Raw genomic sequence first — 26,506 nt, forward strand, 5'->3', positions numbered from 1 at the left:
ATTAACTACTATGAAAAGGCAAAACCAAAAACTCTCATTTAATGAATATTTATGTCTACTAATTGTGACGCACTGTTTAGAGTGATTCTTTTGCTTCGAAGCCAAAAATCAAGCTTTAAGGATGGATGTTAAACAAAAATATATTATGCTTCTTAAAATGGAGCCTGAGAAGATGAAAACACAACGTCCCACAAGGATGGCAACAGCCCTAAGCTCTGGACTTTGCTTCAATTCTGTTGCTGGGGAATGGTCAGGAGGGAACAGTGTGGGAAGGAGTTTATGAGCTGAGGAACTGCAACAATTGCCTCCTGATGTAGCAAGACCCACTCATAAGTGCAGGCAGGGGCCAGGAGTGATGTCAAACCCCTCAGAGCAAGAGGATCAACTTGGTTCCAGAGACTCCCTGTCCCCAGGCAAGGGAGCAGTTCCTCCTGCCTGTTCATGCTGTTACTAGGTAATAGTCACAAACAGTTGTTCCTTGAATATTCTTTTGAGATTCTGTTTATACCTCAGCTCTATTTAACTGTCTGGTATGACTCATGTGTTTTCTGCCTGGAACATTCTAGATTTTAAAATCCCTTCCAGTTTTATGATTTTATGATTCCATGAATAATTCAAAAAAATCAAATGAGAAACACATTATGGTTGATTGATTTCAAATAAAAATCACACAAAATTCCAAGTTCTTATTCCTAAAACTACTTTTGCTGCCATGGAGACACACCCAGGCAGTTCACTACTCTGCTAATGTCATTCCTTTGGAGGAACCAAGAGCATGACAATGGGCTTCTCTCACCAGACAGGGAGCAAGTCTGTGCACATGTGCAGGTTGGCTATTTCCCAACCTAGCCACATCAAGCACCACTAGAACTATTGTGTGCTGGAGTAACAGAGCAGAAGCCTAAGCAACGTGCAAATCCAGCACGGTGGAACGAGACCTGTGATTTTTCTGCCTAGAGAAAAGTCTAGCCATGGGCTGGTGCCGTCTCTCAGGCCTGATGGACGAAGCCTCTATTTCCACACAGTTGGGAGACACTCAGCACCAGCATGTGTTTCTCTATATTACCAAATGGGTGGGGACACTTCACGCAAAATGCAGGAATTCACAGTATTACAAACACAGCTATTCTGCTAAATTCCTTTCCCCAAATTCAAGCATCCACACAGGCAAGGAGGAAGAGTACCTTAGTGTTTCTGTCATTGTCAATCATGATTCTTATCACCGGTGAGGTGAGGTTTCAACCCAAGAGGTTCTGTGGGCAGGGCGCTGTAATAATACTGGGGGGGAGATGGACGGAGCAAAGTGTAGAGCCGTCCGACAGAGTGACATAATGTACACATGTGATCTCATGGAACAACCGGCTCTCCCAGTGAGGTCTGAACTCATGTATGTATAACCGGGAATCCACGTCAGGCTTGCAGGGTGCCTGGGCTCCTGCTTCCCTAATATTGTGTTTCTTCTCCATGTAAGTGCTGAACTCTGAAGTTCAGAGTGACTCATTTCTGTTACTTCCAACACACAATTGTCTATCACATGCAGCGTATTAAGTGGCTGCAGGTTATAGCAATCAATGAAAGGTAGATTATTTGACTAGTTGAACTCTAATTCCCCCCTCAAAGCTCTGCCACAGGGCAGGCATGCAAAAGAGCGAATGCAGGCAGACATTCTGTGGATGGGGGCAGTTAGGGGACAATAGAGTGGGCCTCCTGGTGCATGTGGATTGAGGTGTGTGCATATCCCTGGAGCGCAAAGGATGTACACATTGGCCCTGCACCCCAGTGCCGGCCAGCAGGACCAGCTTCAAGAAGTCCCATTCTGGGAAGCACTCTTGACCAGGTTAGTGTTAGGGCTTCTAGTACTTTCCACAGCAACAAAATGATCATGGGAGTAAAAATATTTTCTAGGAAAAGAAGACAAATACTATGAAGGACTACAGTTTCATTCAGCTACTACCTGGCATCAAAACTTGTTGTCAGAGGAGAACAAGACATCATGGAGGTATGACATGGACAGGGCAGGGCAAGCAACTGGCCCTCTTACCTGTCAAACTTTATTGATCTGGTGATCCTCAAGAGTCTGGGTGACCCCCCCCCCAATCCCTGAAAGGTGAGGATTGAATGAGGCAAAATAAAGTGCATAGAGTGGCAATCTCAGCACATGCTCTCTGCTCACTAATTCTATTTTGATGGGTGAAAAGATTAAAATTTCTAAAAATCTTTATTTATTTGAGAGTGAAAAGGAGGCAGGGGAGAGGGAGAGAGACAGAGAAAGCATAAGAGAGAGAGAGAGAGAGAGAGAGAGAGAGAGAGAGAGAGAGAATATGGACATGTCAGGGCCTCTAGCCATTGCAAACAAACTCCAGATGCATGCACCACCTTGTGCATCTGGCTTATGTGGGTCCTGGGGAATTGAACCTGGGTCCTATGGCTTTGCAGGCAAATGGCTTAACTGCTAAGCCATCTCTGCAGCCCGAAAAGAAGATTTTTAAAAAAGGTCTTCAATATCCTGAGGAGTCACTTATTTTCATCTCATCAAGCTTGATTAGAGTTCCTCAGAAGGAAGAATTCTTCAGGCTTGTTCTCTAAAACACTCTTTGAGGTTCCCCACAGAAACACAGCATGAACTGCAGGATTTAGTACCTTTGTGTCTCAGATCACATGCTGGCTGAACACAGAACTGTGCAAAAAGTTCTGATGTAGACATTAAGATAGAGATGTTTAAATACCTGGTTTTTTGAGGGCGAGAAACTACAGACTGTCATCTTAAAGTAATAAATGTTCAAGTCCCGAGAAGCACACATGGGAAGAAACATCTTTAAAGACATTTTGGGAAGCTTTCCTTTGTTCTTTATGTAAGAGAGCTATGCAAAAACCAGCCAAACAACCAACCAGACTGTCCCCCCCCCCCCGCCAAATCTAAAACCTAAAAGGCTTGGGCAACCCCAAGTGAATTCTAGAAGATCCAGGCACTGATGGTCGAAGCTCTGAGTTACATCACCTATGTGTAGGCTGGAGATGGTAGAAACCATTTCTCACATTTTCTAACGTGGGAAGACAGAAAACTGAGGCAGGAACGCAGTAACTTTCTACTCAGGAAGAACATGTATGCGTTGGACAATACAATTGGATCATTCCTCTCACGATTCAAGAATTCAGCAACAAACAAATGGTTTTCCAACTCCCTCCACTGAGGCCATGAAATCAGAAACACTGGGAATAAATGGGGTGATGGTGGATTCTCTGCTGCGAAGCGGGCGGTACGGCAGATGAAGGCTGAAGAGCAGAAAACGATGCTGGCCCCATGGAGTGAAGCCAGCATGGAGGGGACCACTGAGAATGATCAAAATACCCTGAGCGGGTCTTTCTCTCACTCTTCTGACACGCAAAACAAGAACAATGGAAGGCTGAAAAATAGAAAATCAAACATCCCACACAGACTAGTATTTTTTTAGCATACTCAAAACGACATCGCATAGCCAGACTATATAAACCATTTGATAAAAAAATATCTTCTCTTATGTTGTCAGGACAGGTTAAGAGTCCTTGCGGGTGCTCTTCTACCGGCTCACCGGGGACTGCTCGGGAAGACGCAGGTTCACCTCAAGGCTTGGGTTTCTCCTCCAGCTCTCCAGTCTGCGGAACTTCTCCAGTAAGGGTTCAAACTCGAGCAGCGTTAGTGAGATGGATCTTTCTGACTCCTGGGAGTGGCGTCATGACACTACTGGGGTCATGTCCCACAACTGAAAGGGAGAAGCAGAAGATACGGGCTGAACAAAACCAGGCTGTGCTGAGAGACACACGCCTTATGGAGGTCGCGCGAATGGTGTTTTCATTAACAAGCAACTGCAAAGTCCACCAACCGCATTTCTAACCCTAGAAAGCCCAGAAACTCCACATTCTGCTCCAGTTGAGGAGTATAAAGGCAGGTCAGATCCATTTAGCAGGGAAGGGCACAACACACCCCAAGAACGAGCTGCTCAATCGTCCAAATTTCTCAATCGTCCAAATCTACAAGATGTCAAATACGAAGGAACCAAGGCTCCTGGAGTTTAGTTTGCCTGCTCCAACACACAACGGGGACTTCAAATGGGGGTCACTAACCACTTCATCCTACTACCTCCAAGAACAGGATGGCATGTCTCCGTGGTGGCCTCTTCTAGTCCTGGGCCTTTGCTATGGCCCTGAATCCATGCGGTCTACCATAGTCTTCAGAGGCCTGAATGAATGCTCTTAAAAGACCTTGTTTCTGACCTGCTGGCTTATTCAGGTCTGTTTTTTCATCCCGTGCCCAGCTCAACCCCACCTGCTTCCTGAGGCCTTCTCCAGAAGCAGCGCCGCCTCCCTCTGCCTCCCTTGCCTGTTAGTTACTTCTGTCGGCAGCACATGGGACCTAGTATCATCTTTCGAAGATCAGGTCCCAAACATTACTTTGTAGGCTGGAGCTGTGAGTTCACCAGGCTCTCAAATATGCTCACTGCCAAGGATAAGTTTCTTTTTCAGCAAACTGAGAGTTCTGCCCCCTTCTTCTTCCTTGAGCATTTGAGGGCATGGTAGAGATGTCTCATTTAGTGCTGAACTCTCAACAGCCTCTCATTTCTGCACTTTGGTGAGTTTTGAGTCTCCTCAGTGTCTATTGCCATCTCCATGGAGAAGCTTCCCTGGCTCATAATGAGAGCAGCACTCATATACCCTCTCTCCATCTCCCTGCAGTGGTCCCTGAGCCCTGGTGGGCACGTTAGACGTGACTCATGTAGTGCTAAGTCCTGGACTTCTCTTCTTTTCACCTTCGTGAGTCTTGTTTCTACCATCTGCAGAAAGAAGCTTCTCTAAAACCAGACATAAGCTATGAGCAGAACCATAGTCATCTGGGGGGGGGGCGCAACTTGATGGGCAAAATGTCAGGGGTGAACTTCTAAATGCAGGCTCACAGCTCATGGCCTGCCTGTGAGTTTATTTATAAGGCTTCATAAGATAGCATCTTACCTTAATCACTTTGTCAGTTCCAGAGGTCAACAACCACCCCCTGGTTGCATCAAAATGCACATGCACGATGTTGTGCTTACTGTCGTGGAAGGTGGCTGTAGGCGCTCGTCTGGAAGGAGCAAGACAATAGTAAAAGGCGAGCATGTGAGCGGCCAACAGCCAGGGAGACACTAAGCTCTAATGTTGAGTCTAATGGCTGGAAATGCTGCCTAGGCCTGCCTTCATTCCCTGGTGATCTGGGATATGACTTTGAAAAGAGAATAAGGCAACAGCACCCTTCTAGTCTCCAAAATAGGCAAGAGATGGGATCTCCCAAGGTTCCTTCAGGAGCATCTGCTGCTCTGATGGAGTTTATGACAGTCTCTCCCTGTGCTTTGGTGAAAACTTTTGAAAAACCCACAGTGACTGTGCCAAGTTTGCTCTCAGAAGCACTTGCCAGGAACACAATCTACACTGGCCTATTTAATTAAAAACAACAACAACAAACATGCTTGTTAAATGCCTAAAATACTGCTGTCATTCTAAATGAAGACCATGTATTTTTTTCCAGTTCTCAATGCTCTAACTGCAAATGTGAGTTTGTTGTATCAGTCTGTAGCTTTAGTGAGCAATACACACCACACACACACACACACACACACACACAAACACACACACACAGACACACAGACTCTCTCTCTCTCTCTCTCTCATCATCATCACTTGCTTTGCGTTTTTGGCTTATAGATTTGTTGTTGTTATTGCTGTGTTTAGTACAGAGGGCCTGGGTGGCTGCCCAGGTGCTCTCAAGGCAATGTGAGTCTTTCTATAAGAGAAGAGGTGGAAAACTAAGGGAGGCGGTGAAATGCTCTCCCATCGTGCCTCACTGCGGTGGGCTCACAGCAGACAGTTTCTTTTTTTTCCTACAGCTAGATTTTAGAGAAGATTTTCAGCGTATGAAGAATGCTCACTGTAAATATCCAGAACTAAGGATTTAGGCTTCACTTGCCAGTGCCTTTGGCTCTCTGATCTGTCTCTATAAACGAAGTCTTGAACTTGACTATTTCCAAGGTCCTTTGCAGCTCTCTTCTGTGATTACAACTCTCATTAATATCACCATGTCTGGTGAGTGGAAAATAATCAATGAACATGAACGCCTACTTAGGCAAGAGCATCTTAATTTGTGTTTGACGGGGACAAACAAGAGCACCTGACCTGACGTGACAGTACAAGGTCTTGGGAGGACAAGGGAGGCAGTTATTCTCCTGTAGCTCACGGAAGGGGAAATGTTTCAGAGTATTCATTCTGCTGGCTTCTGGGGTAGTTTTCAATCGGCTAACAGTAAAGAGACCATATAGACTCACTCCCCCTTCCAAAAACCCATCAAAGGTCTCAAAGACACTGGGCAGAGGGACCATTGGCCAGGAGAGTAGGGGCGTGTGGGACCATTTGGGTGTGAGGTATAAGGGGTAAGTCCAGAAAATGAAGCCTTCCAGAGCCCTCAAGCTGATTCTTCAGTAAAGACTAACAGCCCCTGGTTCCAAGTCAAGCCCTAGGCTCCTGCCCTCGTGGCCAGTCCTCAGTGAATGGGCAAGCGGGTTTATTTGTAGGAAATTCCTGTGAATAAGAAGAGTGCTCACACGAGTTCTTTGAGTGTGCCCTCGCTTTATACCCACCATGATCACACAAGCCTAATGGCAAGGGCTTTTGCCACCCAGTCTATACTTGGCTCTGGCAAGCCAGGGCTGTGGGAGCCGCTGCTGACGGGGCTCTCTCTGTAACCTGGAGGACCTACAACGCTCGAGAACTTACTCTTCATCTGTGATGGCCTCGTGGCAGCTGTCACAGACCCTCACTTCGAACTCGAAGCCCATCAGCGGGATGGAGGAGCGCTTGGAGCTGCACTTGCCGCAGACGGCCTTCCCACACTTCCGGCAGTGGTGCTGGGGAAGGAGAGCGGAGACAGACCGTGACGCAGGCTGCCCCTGGGCAGACTCAAGGGGAGGCATCAGGCAGGGGTTCCCTGGAGCTGAGCGTGGGGGCACGTGCCTACTGTCAGCACTGGGGAGGCCGAGGCGGGAGGATCACAGATTCCTATCCACTGACCTCTTCTACCCTCACTGAGCTACACTCACAGGAAGCATGTGGTGGGCAGATTTTACAGCCTGGTGAGCTGAGGCAGTGCCACCTCTAGACACGATGCTTCTGGGTGACGGAGAAGGTGGGCAAAACCCGATTCAACCCATTGGGTCTAACTTTGGCCACGTTGACCTGAATTTCCTTGGGGAAGACCAAACCAAGCCATAGAACCAGACTTTGAAAAATGTCGAAGTACAAGCAAATCTAAAATAAGTTAAAAACAAAGCAGAAGGAGAGGATGTACAATAATTAAGGAGAAGGAATAAATATCGTTCATGGACTCAGTGTGAGCCAATGTGATGGCCCTCATGATAAGGTATATTTCAATAGACGCCATTAGAATTTTAAAGCTGTGTCTCTCGAATGCTTTCTGAGAGCAAACCGCTGCGGAAGTGGGACTTAGCAGGAATGCACTGCGCTGCACCAAGGGCGCATTACGGTAGCTACGTGGCACTATGGTACAGCCACTCACTCCGCGACACCGGCCCGGGTGTGCGACTCTACAGATCAGTTACTTCCAAGCGTGACACTGTCACGAAGCACTCATACCGCCCACCTGTCTCAGGCCAATTTTCTTGCTGTCCCACATTTGCTTGAAGTTCCAGAAGAAAGGCTGATCACACTTTTGGCAGGAATCACTGTCCAACCACTCCGGGGTCTTGTCAAATAGAGCACACAACAGGTGACAGTGAGCAGGGGTGTGGACCAAGGAGCCACTGACGTGGGGACTCATGAAATCACGGCGTCTTTATCAGAAAGAGAGGTCGGATTTCGGGCTGGAGAGATGGCTTAGCGGTTAAGTGCTTGCCTGTGAAGCCTAAGGACCCCAGTTCGAGGCTCGGTTCCCCAGGTCCCACGTTAGCCAGATGCACGAGGGGGCGCACGTGTCTGGAGTTCGTTTGCAGAGGCCGGAAGCCCTGGCGCGCCCATTCTCTCTCTCTCCCTCTATCTGTCTTTCTCTCTGTGTCTGTCACTCTCAAATAAATAAATAAAAAATTAAAAAAAAAAAGAGAGGTCGGATTTCTCAGCCATTAGGCAAGTATTACTGAATCATTAAGCAAGTATTTCAGGCCCTGGGGATGGAGAGAGTGATGAATGAAATTCTAGCACCCTGGGGCTTATAATTTATTAGGGAGACCTGAGCATGAAAATATTCATCAATAACTATTAATTAAGCATCAAGACATTAATAACCATTGCACGTGTCTTGAGAGTGCGAAGGCTGAGGGGGAGGAGAGAGCTCTGGTGGGGCATCTGACCCAGGCTGACGTTCTCTGCAGAGGGCCAGTCAGCAAAAACCCAAGGATGGACAGGAAGAAACCAGGCAGTGGGGAAGGGAGCCAAGGATAGCTCAGGATGGTTGGAGGGAGGGCAAAGGAGGAGGGATGACGTTCTTGACAACCATGCAGAGGATTTAGACCTTAACTCGCTACCCGCTAATTACGTACAGTGATATTTAACTGTGCATTATTACATATACATGTAGCCTACCATGGGTAGTTACATTACGTCAGTCAGGTCTTGAAAGTATGATCTGCTCAAACGTATTCTTTAGCCAATTCTCTCTCTCTCTCTGTCTCTTGATCTGTGTGTGTATAGGGGGTGGCGGGGACCGAATCTAGGGTTCTGTGCATGCTAGGCAAACACCCTACCAGCTAAGTTATATCCCCAGCCATCCCCACTGCTTATTAGAGCTCTGACTTAACATTTTAAATTCATCAACAAGTACTGAGTACCCATAGATGTGACATCAAGAAGCATGACTTAAGCAAGAAGGGGCAAGATGGCTCAAAGGACTGCCCCCAAACACTGTTTTCACCTTTGAAAACAACACTGTTATTTTCCTTTGGGTTTCTCTTTCGTCAAACAGTGATAACCACCACAGAATCCCAGCCAGACTAAGCGTGACTGCCTCCAACCCAGAGCAAACCACTGTGTAGTACCCCAGAGGTCCCAGCAGAGCCTGATTGACATGACCGGCACCAACTGTACTGATCCCCTGCCTGGACATGGATGGTGCCAAATGTATTGCTTTTCAAAAGCAATATTCTACAATTCCCCACTTCCATCCAGAGACAATCATTTTAATTAGTTACTAATGGGGGGGGGGTTCTGTGGACTTATTGTTTCAGCAAATAAAGCCTTAATCTTCTTAAGCAATTAATTACTGGCATTTGAAAGACATTACATTGTGGGTAACAACTTCACTCTGGAAATGAGACTGGGGGTGAGGGCATGGTAAAAAAAAAATTGGGAAACTGCTTTTGTCTTTGTAAAGTGTTCGCTTTCTATCTAATCCTTACATCCTGCACAAAATAAGAAACAGGGGCTGGAGAGAGATGGCTTAGTGGTAAAGCGCTTGCCTGTGGAGCTTAAGGATCCCGGTTTGTGGCTTGATTCCCCAGGACCCACAAAAGCCAGATGCACAAGGTGGTGCATGTGTCTGGAGTTTGTTTGCAGTGGCTGGAGGCCCTGGTGCGCCCATTCTCTCTTTCTCTCTCTCTGCCTCTTTCTCTCTCTGTTACTCTCAAATAAATAAATAAAAATAAACCAAAAAGAAAATAGGAAACGACAAATTATTCTAGGGCAATAGGAAAATGTCTAACTTCAAAGTGCTTGTCAAAGGGGATAATCAGTAAAAATATTAGCCATTAAAATGCTTGAAGAATAAAAGCAAAACTCATTTTAAATTTAAATATGTGTTTAAAAACAGGCAAAATATGCCTATCTGGGGGAACTTCTTAGAACACGACAACCACAAATTCATTATTTCTAGTATTTCTATTAATAACAAACTAAGGATTCTTATTCCTTCATACCAAGCATGAGAGTTTAGCTTTCACAGTATATTACACACCAAAGGGCTAACTGCCAGAAAATACACAGGTACTTTTGCTAAGAATGTATATAACATATATAAAGTCTAAACAGTTTAGTTTCTGTCAAAATCCTCACCAAATCTTATTACATCACTGTCACTCTCCACCTTATGATGGGTAAAAAAAACCCACGAAAACTCCTTTTTACTAAAATTTTAAACTTTCTGAGACAAGGCAACTTATTTCATCATTAAAGAAATAAGAAATTAGTAGGAGGGCAGGTAGGGCCAGCATGCAGGGCCCAACCCAGCCTGCTGCGACACCCACCTCCTGCCTCTCCACATCCATGTTCCAGATGACGATGCCGCCGTCCCCACCACACGAGATGAGCTGGCGCGTGTGCTGCGCGTAGGAGAGGGCTTGGACTTTGTCGCTGCGAAAGAAACCAAGGGTTGGGTCCAGTTCAAGACAGCAAAACACAGGCCCAATGGCAGAAAGCCCACCCCAGTCAGCCAGTGACTGAGTCCCCAGTGGAGATCTCAGAAACGCAAGGACTCTTCGACATGCTAATGGTCAGATCTATGGTGAGTCTAACTGCTGTTTTAACCCATTCAGGCCCACGAGAAAGTGGTCTCTGTCAGCCAGTGACAATTAAAGAAAAGCTGACTGCTGACCTGGTTTTAACATCTTATTGATTCCCTCTTAGTGGAATTAAAACCTGTGGCGCACGTTGATTTCAGATTTTTTCAAAAATCATGATTTTATCTTAAGTAAGCATTGCCCTATGAATTTCAGAGCACACCCAATGGGATGCCTACTGGGAGCAGCTGACAGAGCCTGGCCATGGCACTACCAGATACATCCCTCTCGGTGGGGCTCATGCCCAGGCCTAGGTTTTTTGGCCCTTAGGGTGACACAAAGTGTTAACAACACTAACTCTTGTTTCTCTGGTTTTTATTTCCTCTTGACTTTTTGTTTTCTTTCTAGTTTGTACGTGGCTGACAAGTTATTCCTCCTTGGTGGTAAAAATGATGACAAATTCAGTTTTATGGCTTGACATTTGGTGATGACTATCAATGACTTATTGAGCTCCATTCTCCTTTGAGTGAAGGAAAACAGGATATCTGGATTCTTGGTCATTTTTTGTTATACATATATTTTAATAATTTATCATTTATTTACTTGAGAGAGAGAGGAGAGAGACAGACAGACAGAGAGACACTATGTGAATGGGTACATCAGGGCCTCCAGCCACTGCAAAAGAATTCCAGACGCATGCGCCCCCATATATATCTGGTTTACGTGGGTTCTACCTTGGTCCTTTTGGCTTTGCAGGCAAGTACCTTAACCATTAAGCCTTCTCTCCAGCTATCTAGTCTAGTGTAGTCTAGTCTATTTGACCTCAAGTCAATTAGATATCTACACTGGTAACATAAAAGTAATACAGGTCACAGTGGGAATATTGGCATGTGTGTTTGCATGTTTTGTTAGTCTGCTAAAAATACTTGCACTTGACATGTCTCAATTATCTGTGTGTGGTGGCATACACTTTTAATCCCAGCACTTGGGAGGCAGAGGTAGGAGGATCACCATGAGTTCAAGGCCACCCTGAGACTACAGAGTGAATTCCAGGTCAGCCTGAGCTAGAGTGAGACCCTACCTTGAAAAACCAAAAAAGAATGAAAGAGAAATACAAGTGTGTATGCAATTTTATTTTATTTTATTCATTTTTAAATATTTTATTTATCTGAAGAGAGAGACAGCATGGGCATTCCAGGGCCTCTAGCTACTAAAAACAAACTCCAGACCCATGAGCCACATTGTGCATCTGGATTTATGTGGGTACTAGGGAATTGAACCTGGGGTCCTTAGGCTTCACAAGCAAGTGCCTTAACCACTAAGCCATCTCTCTAGCCCTGCAATTTTATTTTTGAAAGAAAAAAATGATTTTTTCTTAAATTGGTAGTTACTAAATTTTTGGTCTCAAGAATGTTTGTTTACTTTTAAAATTTGAGGACACCAAATAACTTTGGTTTAAATGGATGCTAACTATCAAGATTGACTGCATTTTAAATTGAAAATGAGAATAAAAAGTTAATTCATTTGAAAACTGCAACAATAGGTCCATTCCATTTGAATATCACACATATTGTATGAAACTTTCCCAAACAGAAAAATGTCACTGCTTAGTGTCTTTCTATGTCTGTCTTAATAGGATATTCACAGCCTTCTGCATCTACTAAAATATCCCCGAAGCTGGGCGTGGTAGCACATGCCTCTAATCCCAGCACTCGGGAGGCAGAGGTAGGAGGATTACTGTGAGTTCAAGGCCATCCTGAGACTACATAGTGAACTCCAGGTCAGCCTGAGCTAGAGTGAGACCCTACCTTGAACCCCCCTACACACCAAAAAAAATCACCAAACACTTAGCCTGTGGAAAATTCCATTGCATTATTTTCTTTCTTTTTCTTAAAAAAAAAACATTTTATTTTATTTATTTGAGAGAGAGATAGAAAGAAACAGAGAGAGAGAGAGAGAGAGAGAGAGAGACAGACAGACAGACAGACAGACAGACAGACAGCATGCGAATGGGCACACCAGGCCTTCAGCCACTGTAGGCAAACTTCAAATGAATGCGCCATCTTGTGCATTTGGCCTATGTAGGTCCTGGGGAATCAAACCTGGGTCTTTTGGCTTCACAGGCAAATGCCCTACCACTAAGTAATCTCTGCCCTACCACTAAGTAATCTCTCCAGCCCTCCACTGCATACTTTTGAGGAAGAAGATGCAAATACAAATTTGTCCAGGATATGAAAGGGCAACGTGAAGGACACATTTGGAAAGAAGTCTGCTTTGCTTTGCTTTGCAATATCTGCAAAAAGCCTGGAGAAAGTACAATGGCCGATGGCCCTCAGCTATGGCTGCCTCTGAGGTCCACTCATTGCCAGCTCTGACCACATGGAACAGGATCCTCTACTCTTTCGTGTGTTATCAGAATCATTTTCAGTGCTTTATGTTAACTTTACTAATGTTCTTGATTATTTAAAGGAAGGAGAAACAAAGAACACTCCTTGTGAAAAAGAGTCTTTAAATTCATTAAAACTGTGTTATTTTCAATGGTCACTTAAAAAATATTCACTACTGCTTTGTGCAAGGCAGTGTTCCTGTCTTAAGCAGCTACCCCAGACTCCTTGACCATATGAGTTTTGAACAGAACAAAATGCGATTTAGGATGCGTTTTGTACCAAAAATCTCTTAAGGCTTCCTAGAGAGGACTTGGAAGACTATTAAGAGCTGCTCTATACACAATTGCTCCCCACGTGTTACTATTTTACGAGTTAAGGCTGGGGCTGGGGCTTGGGGACAACCCTTGCCTGGCATGTGTGAGGCTATGGGTTCAACACCCAATGCTACAAAAAGAGAAAGAAGGCCCAGGCATGGTGGCTCATGCCTATAATTCTAGCACTTAGAAGGCAGAGGCAGGAGGACTACCATGGGTTCGAGGCCAGTCTGGGCTATAGTATGAGGCCTTCCCCTTCTCTCTCTTTCCCTCTCTCTCTCTCTCTCTCTCACACACACACACATACACACACACACATACACACCAGAGTTTTTTCCAAGGTTACACTGGCACTGGTAAAATGGTATTAATATATTTCAGAAATTTATTTTTTATGGCCGACCTTGGGGACTTGCTAATGCCCTCCCTCATGTTTATTAGGAAACAGTATCTCAATAGAGAATTCACTTTCATCCTGATATTATTGGTTATAGTGATGTGTTAATAATGAAGTCACCAAGTCTCTGTAAGACACAAATATCCTATGCATTACTCTGACGCTCGCCTGAAGGCTCTGCGAGAATAAACTCAGGGAGGGTTTGTGATTTCGATGAAGGACAGCCCTGGTGTTTTATGGAAAGGACTGATCACATGTCCAGGTATTTGAAAACACTGATTTTTTTAAAGAACAGACTCTTAGCCACAGGCAACCGAGAGTCCCAGCATTCTCAGACAAGGCTTACGCTGCGCAGTGGACGGAGTTAGGGTTCTCTGGGTGTGGGGCTTGTTCTGTTGCAGGCCACACACACACTAAATTAAGGATTAATTACAGCTCACATCTAGGATGAAATGAATGGAAGAGGGAAACTGAATATCTGTTTGGCTGATTTTTAAAAAATGCTCTATTTCTCTATTTGCTGGATATGTAAGGATGCCTTTTCTCTTTCTAAGCCATCTCTAACCTACAGTCTAGTAAGCTCTACTTTTATAATTTAAATCAAAGCATTTTAAAAAACAATAGCCAATTTTCATAGATTGCCCATAATTCAAAACTGTTTCCTGGGCCGGAGAGATGGCTTAGCAGTTAAGGTGCTTGCCTGCAAGGCCAAAGGATCCTGGTTCAATTCTCCAGGACCCATGTAAGCCACATGCACAAGGGGGAGCATGCATGTGGAGTTCGTTTGGCATGCCCATTCTCTCTCTCAAATAAATAAATAAAATATATTTTTAAAAACTATTTCCTTAGTTATCATAGCAATATAGTTATTTACATGGATTCAGCAATAAATGCCCATAATATTTGACTGAATGAACTAATTGCCCAAAGCCCTCGTCATATTTGAGAATGATGTTCACTGAATAAAAAAAAAGACTTGTCATTTTTCAGAATTCATAAAGCCAAGGCCTGCAAAGCTATCATGGAAAATATGACCTGGTACCTGGTGTGTGTGTGTGTGTGTGTGTGTGTGTGTGTGTATGGTCCATAAAGGTGCAAAGGGATATAGCAGACCAGAAGCCTAGCAAATGCTGGGAACTTCCAGCAATTCACTCATGGACAGTCTTAAGTGCTTCTGGAGATTTGAAGGTGAACTGCCCTCACTGGCTCAAGTGTTTGTGATTAAACCTCCTACTTGTTGCCCAGCTGGTGGAGCTTTGGGGAGGTGCAGCCTTGCTGGAGGAGGCATGTTGGTGAGGGGGGACCTTGGGGCTGCTTAGTGTGGCCTCCTGGCTGTTTGGAGCCAGTTCATGCTTGCCGTTCTCTCTCTGCGCCTGATGCATGGGCAAGTGATGCACCAGCCGTCCACTCCGTCATGTTGAGCCTTCCCCTGGAAACTATAAATCTGAAATAAGCCCTTTCCTCCCACAAGCTGCTTTGGGTGTTTTGTCCCAGCAGCAAGAAGCTAACTGCTACAGTGCTGTGGGTGAACAATTTAAAAAACACTTTTTGTTCATTATTTATTTATTTATTTGAGAGCTATAGACAGAGAAAGAGGCAGATAGAAAGAGAGGGAGAATGGGCGTGCCAGGGCCTCTAGCCACTGTGAACTGAACTCCAGACCCGTGCGCCCCTTTGTACATCTGGCTAATGTGGGTCCTGGGGAATCAAGCCTCGAATTGGGGTCCTTAGGCTTCACAGGCAAGCGCTTAACTGCTTAACTCTCCAGCCCTGAAGAATTTTTCATACTTGCTTTCCTAGTCTTGGGAAAAGCAAACAGAGGTTCTGAAAAGCCCAATCCGACAACTTTGTAATGATTTTTAGGCAGAGGTTAACTCTGAGGGTGTGACCAGAATACTGTGTGGTTCAAGCTATGGAGAATCATGCGGTTCACTGACACTTTCACTGCCCCAGTGTAAATTAGGCCAAACCTTGTGAGAACAGCCCCGTGTGCGTGCGTGCGTGCGTGCGTGTGTGTGTGTAATAAAAAAATAATCCTCAGCACCAGGATTGTGGCATACAACTGAAATCCCAGCACTAGGCAGCCTGAGGTGTGAAGATCTTGAGTTTGATAGGCTACATAGCAAGACTATTTTGTTTAAACAAACAGCTTTAGGATTTTTAAATGAATTACTATAATCACATGGTGGAGGGGGAAATAAATGCCATGTAGATAGTGGTAATGTTGAAATAGGTAAGAACAGATGGCTGGGTAATCTCTTCCATGTAGCATTAGCTGTTATCTAGCACAGCCTTCTGGGCTGTATGCCGCCACTAGGTCTGTACTATTCCATACCTTTGTAACTGAGCTACTTCAGCTCTGTGCTTTGGAAAACTAGCAGTACTGAAGTTAAATCTTGTTTGATGAACACACTTCTCTCTCCAGCTCCCGCTCCAGCCATGGAAGACGCCAACTGTGCACATACTTGGAATTTCACTAGCATGGTCTACCTGTGTTTGGATCCAATGCGGATTTTCCTTTGACTAGCTGTAGTATGTAACTGCTTCTCTTACAATTTGATGAGTGAGATAGTGATGTAGTCACTGAAAAATAATCATGCTTTATAAAGCATGGAGTGCCATCGCTCTGACATTCAAGGGCAAGAAGGGAGATTTATCGAGTTGAACAGCCTCAGAACTGATTTGAACCACATTTCATTCATTAAGTGTCCTGATATGTCAATGATCTTGTAAAACCAAAATGTGCTTCAGAAGGAAGCGCCTCGCCACTCATGGCTGGCAGCAACATCCAGCAACAAACAGATTATTTATGGGACTCCAGGACTGTTCATATTTCCAACACAGAAGCGTGGGACAGTGATGAATGCTGCCTTCCAAGCATTATCATAAACCTGCTCAGGGACTTCCTGATTTAAGAATTCAAAATACAACCACCTCACAGTTAAGAACTAGGTGAGGGATTGTCCCCAGGCTCCTAAATTGAAAAAGACACCTTCCTACGTTCATGTTTCACCTGCCACCACTGTAGCGTTTATACTAGGAAGTATTTCAGAGCTGACTGCGACTTCACGGGTGAGTGCATTCCACGTGCCGCACTGCAAGTGCTCTGGGGAGTGGGGCGACCCTCCCTGTCCAAAGCTGGGGGCTGTCACCCCAAGACTATGCTTGGAGGAACGGCTTCACGCTCTCTCAGGTGCACAGCAACAGAGATCAGATCAGGCCCAGCTCTGGAATTTGGGAGTACGAGCACAAAGTACAACTATGGAGCCCCTTGTTAAGAATTCATTAAGAATTACAAGGTGGGGCTGGAGAGATGGCTCAGCGGTTAAGCACTTGCCTGTGAAGCCTAAGGACCCCGGTTCGAGGCTCGGTTCCCCAGGACCTATGTTAGCCAGATGCACAAGGGGGCGCACGCGTCTGGAGTTCGTTTGCAGTGGCTGGAGGCCCTGGTGCACCTATTCTCTCTCTCTTTCTCTGTCAAATAAATAAGGAAGAAAAAGAAAAAAAGAACTACAAGGCAGTAACAGCACAGCATTAAATTAAGTATGAGCCCTTCAAAGAATGAGGCCTTGCGTGACAGTACAGGGCCACACAGCCATGTCTGAATGCTTTCTGGGGAAGGGTAGAGAAGCCTTTACCCACTACAGAAACAGACTTTTGGTCATAGGCCAATGTCAGCCCAAGGGTCATTAGTCCTTGAGAGTAGGAGGCACTTACACAATAAAAAGTCCAGGTGGCATCAAAAATTGAATTACAAGCCGGGTGTAGTTGGGCGTGGTGGCACACGCCTTAAATCCCAGCACTCAGGAGGCAGAGGTAGGAGGATCGCTGTGAGTTTGAGGCCACCCTGAGACTACATGGTGAATCCAGGTCAGCTTTGACTAGAGTGAAACCGCACCTTGCAAACCACTCCCCCCTAAAAAACAATTGAATTAAGCTAGGTGGTATACACCTTTAATCCCAGTACTTGGGAGGCAGATGGAAGAGGACTGCTGTGAGTTTGAGGCCACCCTGAGAATAGTGAATTCCAGGTCAGCGTGGGGTACAGCGAGACCCTACCTCGAAAAACCAAAAAAAAAAAAAAAAAAAAAGCAGACAAACAAAAAACGGTTAATTGTTTACACATTTGCTACCAGAGAGCTCACTCTCCTGCAGTTGTAACTCTTCCAACCACCCAGATAAGAGAAGGCTGCTAAGCTCTGCAAAGTCTCCTGGATGTAGCAATCACATCACAGAGACTCTACAGACGCTTTGTTTCCCAGGGAGCTGTAGGCCACAGGCGGTGGGCACTGGGGCTCAAGGAGAGTCACCAAGGGTGATGGTGACGGCTGCAGGAGGAAGTTAGCTCAGGTGCGGCTCCTCTGCCTTTGAAGCCACAGCCCTGGTCTAATGCAGGTCTGTCTTGGAAACCTCCTGATCCTGAGAATGATGAGAAGCGCCTCACCTCCCCAGGTCCAAACTGAGGCTGACTTCTCCTTTGTCTCTGCTGCGGCCGTCATCCTTCAAGAAAACTGCCCAACGAACGGTCCAGCCTTTCCAGTTTCTACTCCCAGCACAGCTCTGTGAGGGTAGGGGCTGTTTTCTTCCTCACTTTTGTGCCTTAAGTGCCTAACAGAATCTGGCTTTTAGCAGGACACAGTGCATCTACAGTCCATTTGGTACACAAATTCTGAATACAGGGTTAAACATATGGCAACATCTCCCTGGAATATGCTATAAACATTAGCATGAAACACAGTTTTACCCAAGTATGATTCTTGACTCATACTTTTTTTTTTTGAGGTAGGGTCTCACTCTAGCTCAGGCTAACCTGGCATTCACTATGTAGTCTCAGGCCTTGAAATTATGATGATCCTCCTACCTCTGCCTCCTAAGTGCTGGGATTAAAGGAGTGTGCCACCACGCCCAGCCTTGACTCATACTTTTTATTGACAAGGGCACTTTTAGTTTTTTTTTAAAATTTATTTATTTCAGACAGAGAAGGAAAGGCAGATAGAGACGGATAGAGAATGGACACGCCAGGACCTCTAGCCACTGCAAATGAACTCCAGATGCATGCACCACCTTGTGCATGTGGCTTATGTGAGGAGTCTTGAGGAATTAAGCCTGAGTCCTTTGGCTTTGTAGGCAAGCGCCTTAACTGCTAAGCCATCTCTCCAGCCCAGACAAGGCCAGTTTTAACTGGTCTTTCTTTAGACATCTACTCCTGGCTGAATTACTTTACATGTGCTATATTATTTGCATATTGAGTAAGTTTTGAGGGGGTCTTCCTGCCAATACTACTCTTGTTTTCAAGGTGAGGAAACTGAGGAACAGAGAAGTATTTTGTTTCAGACTACAAGGCTGCTAGCAGAAAGGCTGGCACAAGGATAATAATCTGCTCTGCATAAAAGCCCATGACCTAAAGGGACACATTATACTGATGCACACAGTCCCATTCTCTACAGCCAGGCTTTATCCTCCATGGAAACTCTCGTATGTAGTATTTTAACCTATTATGTGTCTGGCCAAATAGTTAGAAATAAGAGACATCTATTTCTTTCCCTCTATCTTATTGTTCCTTAGCACCAAAGTGGGAAATGTTCCTAAATCCCAGATTTGCACAAGAGGAAACTGTTGTGCACGGTGGCCTTGCATCTTTGTCTCCTCTAAACTCCAAATGCAGTGCAAGAATCCCCTTCATAGCTTCAAGTGCAATTCACTTGATATGTTCAAACCCTTAATGCATACTTACTTGCAAATAGCCCATTTCTTTACAAAAGGGGTGAGTGGGTATGTATGTATTTAATTTTTTTTTTTTTTGCTTATTTTTATTTATTTGAGAGCAAAAGACACAGAAAGATAGAGAGAGAATGGGCACGCCAGGGTCTCCAGCCATTGCAAGTGAACTCCAGACGCATGTGCCCCCTTGTGCATCTGGCTAATGTGGGTCCTGGGGAATTGAGACTCGAACCAGGGCCCTTAGGCTTCCCAGGTAAGTGCTTAACCACTAAGCCATCTCTGCAGCACGCATGTATGTATTTTTGAGACAGAGTTTCATGTAGCTCAGGCTGACTTCAAACTTGCTTTGTAGTCTATGATTCTTCTGCCTCCACCTTTGAAGTGCTGTGATTACAGGTGTGTTCCACCACACCTGACTTCAAATGGTTTACAGGATGCTCATAGCAAAAGTCTCACACCTGGTAAGAGAAGTAGTAAAGAATATCGAGCTGGAATTCTGCAAAGGGAGAGCACACAAGCCGAGGGAAGGCGTCGTGGTTGTGATCCACACTCATCCAGCCTACTGGTTCGTCTCTGCAGAGCGTCTCACATAAGGTACAGCACAGATCTTTACCAGTGCCGTAAGTCAAGTTATATTCAATTGCCCAAAAGTTTTATGTCTAATAAAAAAAGAATCTATCCAGGCATGGCAGTGCTGTAATCCCAGCACTTGGGAAATCGAGGTAGGAAGATCAATGTTGAGTTTGAGGACAGCATGGGCTCCACACTGAGTTTCTGGTCAGTTTAGGCTAGAGTGAGACTCTGTCTCAAACCAACAAAACCCCAACAACAACAAACTTCAACAATATAATATATAAAAAAAAATCTATAAAGACAAGTGCCAGTCAGGCCTAGTGGCATACACCTGTAATCCTAGAATTCAGGAGTTGAGGCAGGAGGACTGCTAAGAATTTGAGGCCATTCAGGGCTACATAGTGAGTACCAGGCTATATGTAGCAAGACCTTGTCTCAAACAACAAAGAGTAAACATGCAAAAAAAAAAAAAAAAAAAAAAAAAAGGTGGCCTGATTAAATATGATGTGGTGGGCACCACACAGTACATGTCCAGCTTCTGCGCCTATAATGTCTACAACACATGGCTGACACCTGGAAACAGGACTGGCCCCCCTGAACTCAGCGTTTTCTTTGTTTTTCTTCCCACAGAGCTAGCCTGGCACACAATTGCATTCTGTGTGCCACAGTGAACCAAAACACCAAAATGGGAGGCTCTTCTCTGAGAAGCACACATGATGCTCTTGGCGTGTCTCGCTTCACAGCCCCTCACCAAGTGCCTCTCTCTTAACCCTTGGGCTCCTAGCCCACTAACCAGTCTGCCCGCTTGCCCACCTGTGTGCTTGTGTAAGTTTGCAGGATGGGATCAGACCAGCAAGGCCACAAGTAGGGTCTGCTTGCCCACCCTTCCTCCCTCTTTCTTCTGCTTTTTTTTGTTTTTTTTTTTTTTGAAGTAGGGTCTCACTTCTGGCCCAGGCTGACCTGGAATTCACTATGGAGTCCCAGGGTGGCCTTGAACTCACGGCGATCCACCTACCTCTGCCTCCCGAGTGCTGGGATTAAAGGTGTGCACCACACCAGGCTTCTTTCTTAAATTTAGAAAGATTATAGAGCAATACAGGGCTCTGGCCCAAGTAGGGACAGGAGTGGGGTTCCTGGGAAATGGGAACGCTCCAAGTAGGGTCTATTTTATAAAGCACAAGTGTGTTTGTTTTAGAATTTGGAAGATGTATTTTTTTTTCTTTGTCGGATTGACACACTGTACCCCAAACTTTGTTACTTCAATTTTCTCAACAAATCAGAGGTAGAAGTTTCCCAGAACCACGTGGCATGCCAGCCAGGGGTCTTTTGCACACTAGTGACGCTCAGGCTGAGCACTGCCACGCTTAATGATCTTGTGGATGAAATCATAACCACTGCTTGCAGTCTTACCACATGTGAACATAGTAACAGAAGCCAAACAGAGTAAATCCAACAAATGTTATTAACCTTACTCAAAATCTGCATCTGCTTTCTCTGAGAGAAGCCAGGTTGGCAAGGAGTCCCTGGCTGATTAGACGATTGGTGAGTTATTAAACAGAACCATGTCTGGCTTCTCTTTTTCTCTACTTTATATGGCTGATGTCAACACCTTTTATGTGTCCCGGAAGCTGTCATGGAGATAAAGTTAAGGGAACAACTCCTCTATAGAGTGGACAAGGCTCTTATGGTCTTCGGACCTCTGTGCCAGGAGAGGCTCCAGATTACCATGTGTTCTCTAAGGAGGGAAGCAGGACTTAAATAGGTATTCATGCTAGACCTTAACTGATCATTCTGCCTGAAGCCTTACTGACTGAGCGACTACTGGAATCCAGCATTTTCAGGCAGATCTACAGAAACTTGTTTGCTCCTGGAAGCAGTACTGGCATTTAATGGGTGCCCATAATTACTTGTACCCAAGTAAAACTCAATTCAGAGACGCTCTGGCATTGTGAGACAGGTCTAGCATCACTTTCTTCTCTAGGCACAGTGGCAGCAGATGCTGGGCAGCTCGGAGTGAGGTCTGGGCATCACCGACAGTTGCCTAGGTGGCTTTATCACAACATAGGTTCCCACAGCTCCAGACCAGCAACGAGACTCCTAGTCTGGAATTTGCATTTTAATAAGTTCCTCAGTGACTCTTTATGCAGAGCAAAGTTTGAGAACTGCTCCAAGGAAACACCAGGCTTCCTCTGCTCTCCTCAGCCCCTCTGCCCACCCCTGTGGAGGAAGAGACTGGTGAGAATGAAGGTAAGGAAACAATAAATGTGTGGTGAGGTACAAAATATACTATTTGTTCAAAATGTACTTCCCAGCAGGGTGTGGTGGCGCACGTCTTTAATCCCAGCACTCGGGAGGCAGAAGTAGGAGGATCGCCGTGAGTTCGATGCCACCCTGAGACCACATAGTGAATTCCAGGTCAGCCTGAGCTAGAGAGAGACCCTACCTCAAAAAACAAAAACAAAAACAAACAAACAAACAAACAGTACTTCTCCACTCCCTATAGCAGCCAGGAAGTGAGAAATCATATTTGAATCAAAGAGATTTTATAAGTCTTCCTGGCTTGTCTTTTTAGTTCATTTTTTTTCTCTTACTATCAAATTTTCACTTCTAATACTCTGGTTTTTCTTCAGATCATATAAGTCTTTCGCCTTTTCAAAACATTCACTTATATTCTTGCTTTCCTTTTCACACGCGTACATGTGTAGTGTGGGCGGTGTGGCGTGTGCGCATGCGTGTGGAGATCAGAGACCATCAGGTGTCCTCTGCTGTCACTCATTTGCATATTGACTCGAGACAAGTCTCTCTCTGAACCTGGAACTGCAGTTTTCATAATCCCCAGTGATTCTCCTGTACCCTGCCCCCCCCAACAAGGACTGGGTTCACAGGTGCCTGTGGTCACACCCAGCTGTTTATGAGTGCTGGGAAAGAGAACTCAGGTGGTCTCAGGGCCTCTTAAATTCTCATGTCTGTACAGCAAGTATTCTCACAAGCTGAGCTCCGCCCCCTTCTATCTTATATTCCCCATGGCTCTAAGTTTTACCCTTTATTTACTCACTGCCATTATTTTGCTTTATGGTTTTTGGAAGCACTCTGAGATCCCCAGTGGAGTACAGCAACACACTTTTTTATGGACATAAATCAAGATGGCCATCACTGTTAAGTTCCCACCATGTTCTTTCTGGTGGAAAGCTCCTCCCAGAGGCTCCCCTGCCTGCCTCTCAGCTGGGTGTCTGTTCTCAGAGATTTTATTGAAGTACCAGCAGGCTTACTTGTGTCCTTGAAGCTCGATGGCCGTTCCTTTTCTTCCGCCAATGTCCCACATGATGACAGAGTGGTCTGAGCTGCCGGAGAACAGCACCCTCTGGACTGGGTCCCAACAGAGTGCCGTCACCCCTCCTGAGAGAGCAGACAGAGGGACGGACTTTAGTCACAGGACAGATTCCTTGCCATGAAACGGAACACGAGGCATCAGGATCCATACACTTCCTGGATTACAATAAATGTAGGTTGAAAGAACAAATGAATAAACCTCAGAAAGAAAAGTCTATTCCAAAAGTAAACATGCCACCCTTAAGTATCTTTCCCACTTAAGGTGCCATAAAGTCTATTACAGAGACTAGAGAAATAAAAACAGGCAATTCACTGACCTTCAAAAGTAAAGCATAATTCTAAGAATGGGAGATTTTTTATTATTTGGAAATATGAACCATATTTTCTTCACTGCTACCTACTTCCCACTCCAAAAATAAAAGATGAGAAGTAAATGGTTTTTTTCTTATTTCTTAACCATAAAACTGTACATATTTATGGGGTACAATGTGATGCTCTGATTGAGGTATACATTGTGTAATGATCAAGTCAAAGAAATAATTAGCATATTTATCCCATCAAACATTCATCATTTCTTTGTGTGGAAGCCTTCAAAATTCTCTTTCTCTTCCTCTCAAATAAACAATTTAAAAAATATTAAAAGTATATGCTAAGGGAGATGGAGAGATGGCTTAGCGGTTACGGTGCTTGCCTGCAAAACCAAAGGACCCAGGTTCAATTCCCCAGGACCCATGTAAACCAGATGCACAAGATGGCACATGTGTCTGGAGTTTGTTTACAGTGGCTAATGGCCCTGGTGTGCTCATTCTCTGTATGTGCCCCTCTCACTCTGTCCCTCTCTTTGTCAAATAAATAAATAAATAAATTTAAAATATATATTCTGGGGCTGTACAGATAGCGTAGCTGTTAAGGTGCTTGCCTGCAAAGCCTAAGGACCCGTGCTTGACTCCCCAGACTCTATGTTCGCCAGATGCACAAGGTGTTGCATTTACAAGGTTGCAATGTGCACAAGGTGACGCGCACATCTGGAGGTCAATTATAGTGACTGGAGGCCCTGGCATACCAGCTCTCTCTCTCTCTCTCTCTATCTCTCTCTCTCTCTCTCTCTCTCTCACTCTCATAGAAAAGGCCAGTCTGATGGGTTTGCCTCAAAAAATATACATCTTCTGAGGACATAAAATATATTATTTGTTGGAATCTGACATTTAAAAATTTTAGATTATCAGCCTTTTTCTTTTTTGGTTTTTAGAGGTAGGGTCTCACTCTGGTCCAGGCTGACCTGCAATGCACTATATAGTCTCAGGATGGCCTTGAACTCACGGCGATCCTCCTACCTCTGCCTCCTGAGTGCTGAGATTAAAGGCGTGTGCCACCACTCCCGGCTTCAACCTATTTTAATGAAGTTGTACTTTACAAGCTTTCAGGGCTGTTTCTCTGATAAGAAGGTTTTTGTTTCCTAAAATAATAGGAATACAGTCCTCCACTCTTGTTCTGGATTGTGCCAACTAGCTCCCTCCTGTCCCTGCCCACCACGCTGCTTGTCCTGCTCCTGTTCTTGGCAGATAAACCTCACTTCCTCTAGTACCCATGTACCCATGTGGTCAGCAGCCTTGCAGCTCCCGGACCACAGTCCTCGACAGCACTGTGCTGGGCAAGCACAGCACGAGGCAGATAGGCTCTGGGATCAACTGGTCAATGAAAGAGGAACGCAGATGAATGGAGACAAAAACTCTTTTAGTCTCTACTTCACAGAAATCCTTGCCGAAATGCTGCCCAAGTGGAAACCCTCCTTCACTGCTCTCAGCATACACGCTCTTATTCCTCTCCCAAACTAGTTGGTTGATCACTATCCTAATAGACTACAAGCCGTAGGAGGGCCAGAGCTATAGCTTGTTTAAGTGTCCCCAGGATGGAAAATTCTGTTTTCAGTAGGTATTCAATACGCACAGACAAACGAGGAAGTGACTGAGTAATGAGTAAGAAGGGGGCAGCAAGGTAGGTTTTTTTTAAAAATTTTTTTAATTTTTATTAACATTTTCCATGATTATAAAAAAATATCCCATTGTAATTCCCTCCCTCCCCCCAACACTTTCCCCTTTGAAATTCCATTCTCCATCATATTACTTCCCCATCTCAATCATTGTACTTACATATATACAATATCAACCTATTAAGTACCCTCCTCCCTTTAGTTTTTTTTTTTTTTTTAATAGATAATCAGCTAGGGGCATGTGGTAGTTTGAATCTGAATGTATGAAAGGGGACCAGCTTCTGCTGCCATCGATGAAACTTCCCCTGGATTTGTAAACTGAAATAAGCTTCTTCCTCCCATAAGCTGTGTATGGTTGGATATTCGTCCCAGCAACGTGAATCTGACCATGTGGATTTTGGTATTTTGGAACTTGTGTGCTGCAGGAATGTGCATGGTCTTCGCACTTGAGACTTGGGCTATTCTTGTGAGAGTCTGAAAATGCTAGATGCAGAGAGCATTGTGTTGGCTTGTGAACTTTCAAATAGGAAGGAAAGACAGCGGAGAATCTTGTTGGTACTGGGTTACTAGCATAAAGGCTGGCTGTGTTCTGCTGCCTATGCCCAGAGAGTTTGATCAAGGTTGCGCTTAGAAGTAATGGACTGGTTGCTTGGCAGCAAATATGGAACTGACAAGATGTTTATCCCAGGAAAAATTCAAACAAATTTAAATTTACTGGCACAGAGACTGGCTTTAGGTTGCTGAAGCTACCCTGAGACCACGTCGTGAATTACAGGTCAGCCTGAGCTAGACTGAGACCCTACCTTGAAAAACCAAAATCAAAAATCAAAACAAAACAAAACAACAGAAAAACACTGCTGAGGGGCAGCATGTGAAGTAGCGTGATGTTTGCCTGTAGAGAGGCCACTGTCAGGTGGACTGTGGTTTGTAGTGGAGACCTGGAGAAATTTTGGATATACCAGGACTATACAAAGGCTACCATGAAGCACTGTTGGCTCAGGAGGAAGGTCTTCCCTTGGCTACTCAGCCCAGCTAGAGTGGTGGAAATAGGAACTCCAGAGACTATCTTCACTGGTTATGGATGACGGACTTGAACTAGTCTCTCTTTGTGTGCCTTTTGGCATGGAAATAGTTACTCTGTGCCACTATGCGTTGCAAGTATGTAACCTTTTTTTTTTTTTTTTTTTTTAAACAGGACTCACAGTTAAGAGACAGTCTTGAATCTCAAATGAAACTTGGGAACAATCATAAAGTTGGTAAAGGTTATAGGGACCGTTTAAGTTGGGTTGAATGCA

At 44.8% G+C, this 26,506-nt stretch overlaps 1 protein-coding gene across 1 annotated transcript in view; it reads right to left on the bottom strand.

Annotated features, from left to right (window-relative positions):
• Positions 1-2,375: 2,375 nt before the first annotated feature.
• Positions 2,376-26,506, bottom strand: part of Wdfy2 (WD repeat and FYVE domain containing 2) — a 174,681-nt gene continuing 150,550 nt past the window's right edge. The window contains exons 7-12 of the mRNA XM_004660042.2: positions 23,161-23,287; positions 10,248-10,353; positions 7,658-7,759; positions 6,775-6,905; positions 4,984-5,092; positions 2,376-3,740 (exon numbers count right to left, since the gene is read on the bottom strand). Of these exons, the coding sequence (XP_004660099.1) occupies positions 3,711-3,740; positions 4,984-5,092; positions 6,775-6,905; positions 7,658-7,759; positions 10,248-10,353; positions 23,161-23,287 (605 nt within the window). The 3' untranslated portion in view covers positions 2,376-3,710. The remainder of the gene's footprint in view (positions 3,741-4,983; positions 5,093-6,774; positions 6,906-7,657; positions 7,760-10,247; positions 10,354-23,160; positions 23,288-26,506) is intronic.

This window comes from Jaculus jaculus, chromosome 7 (assembly GCF_020740685.1).
Source record: "Jaculus jaculus isolate mJacJac1 chromosome 7, mJacJac1.mat.Y.cur, whole genome shotgun sequence".
Lineage (NCBI taxonomy): Eukaryota > Metazoa > Chordata > Mammalia > Rodentia > Dipodidae > Jaculus > Jaculus jaculus.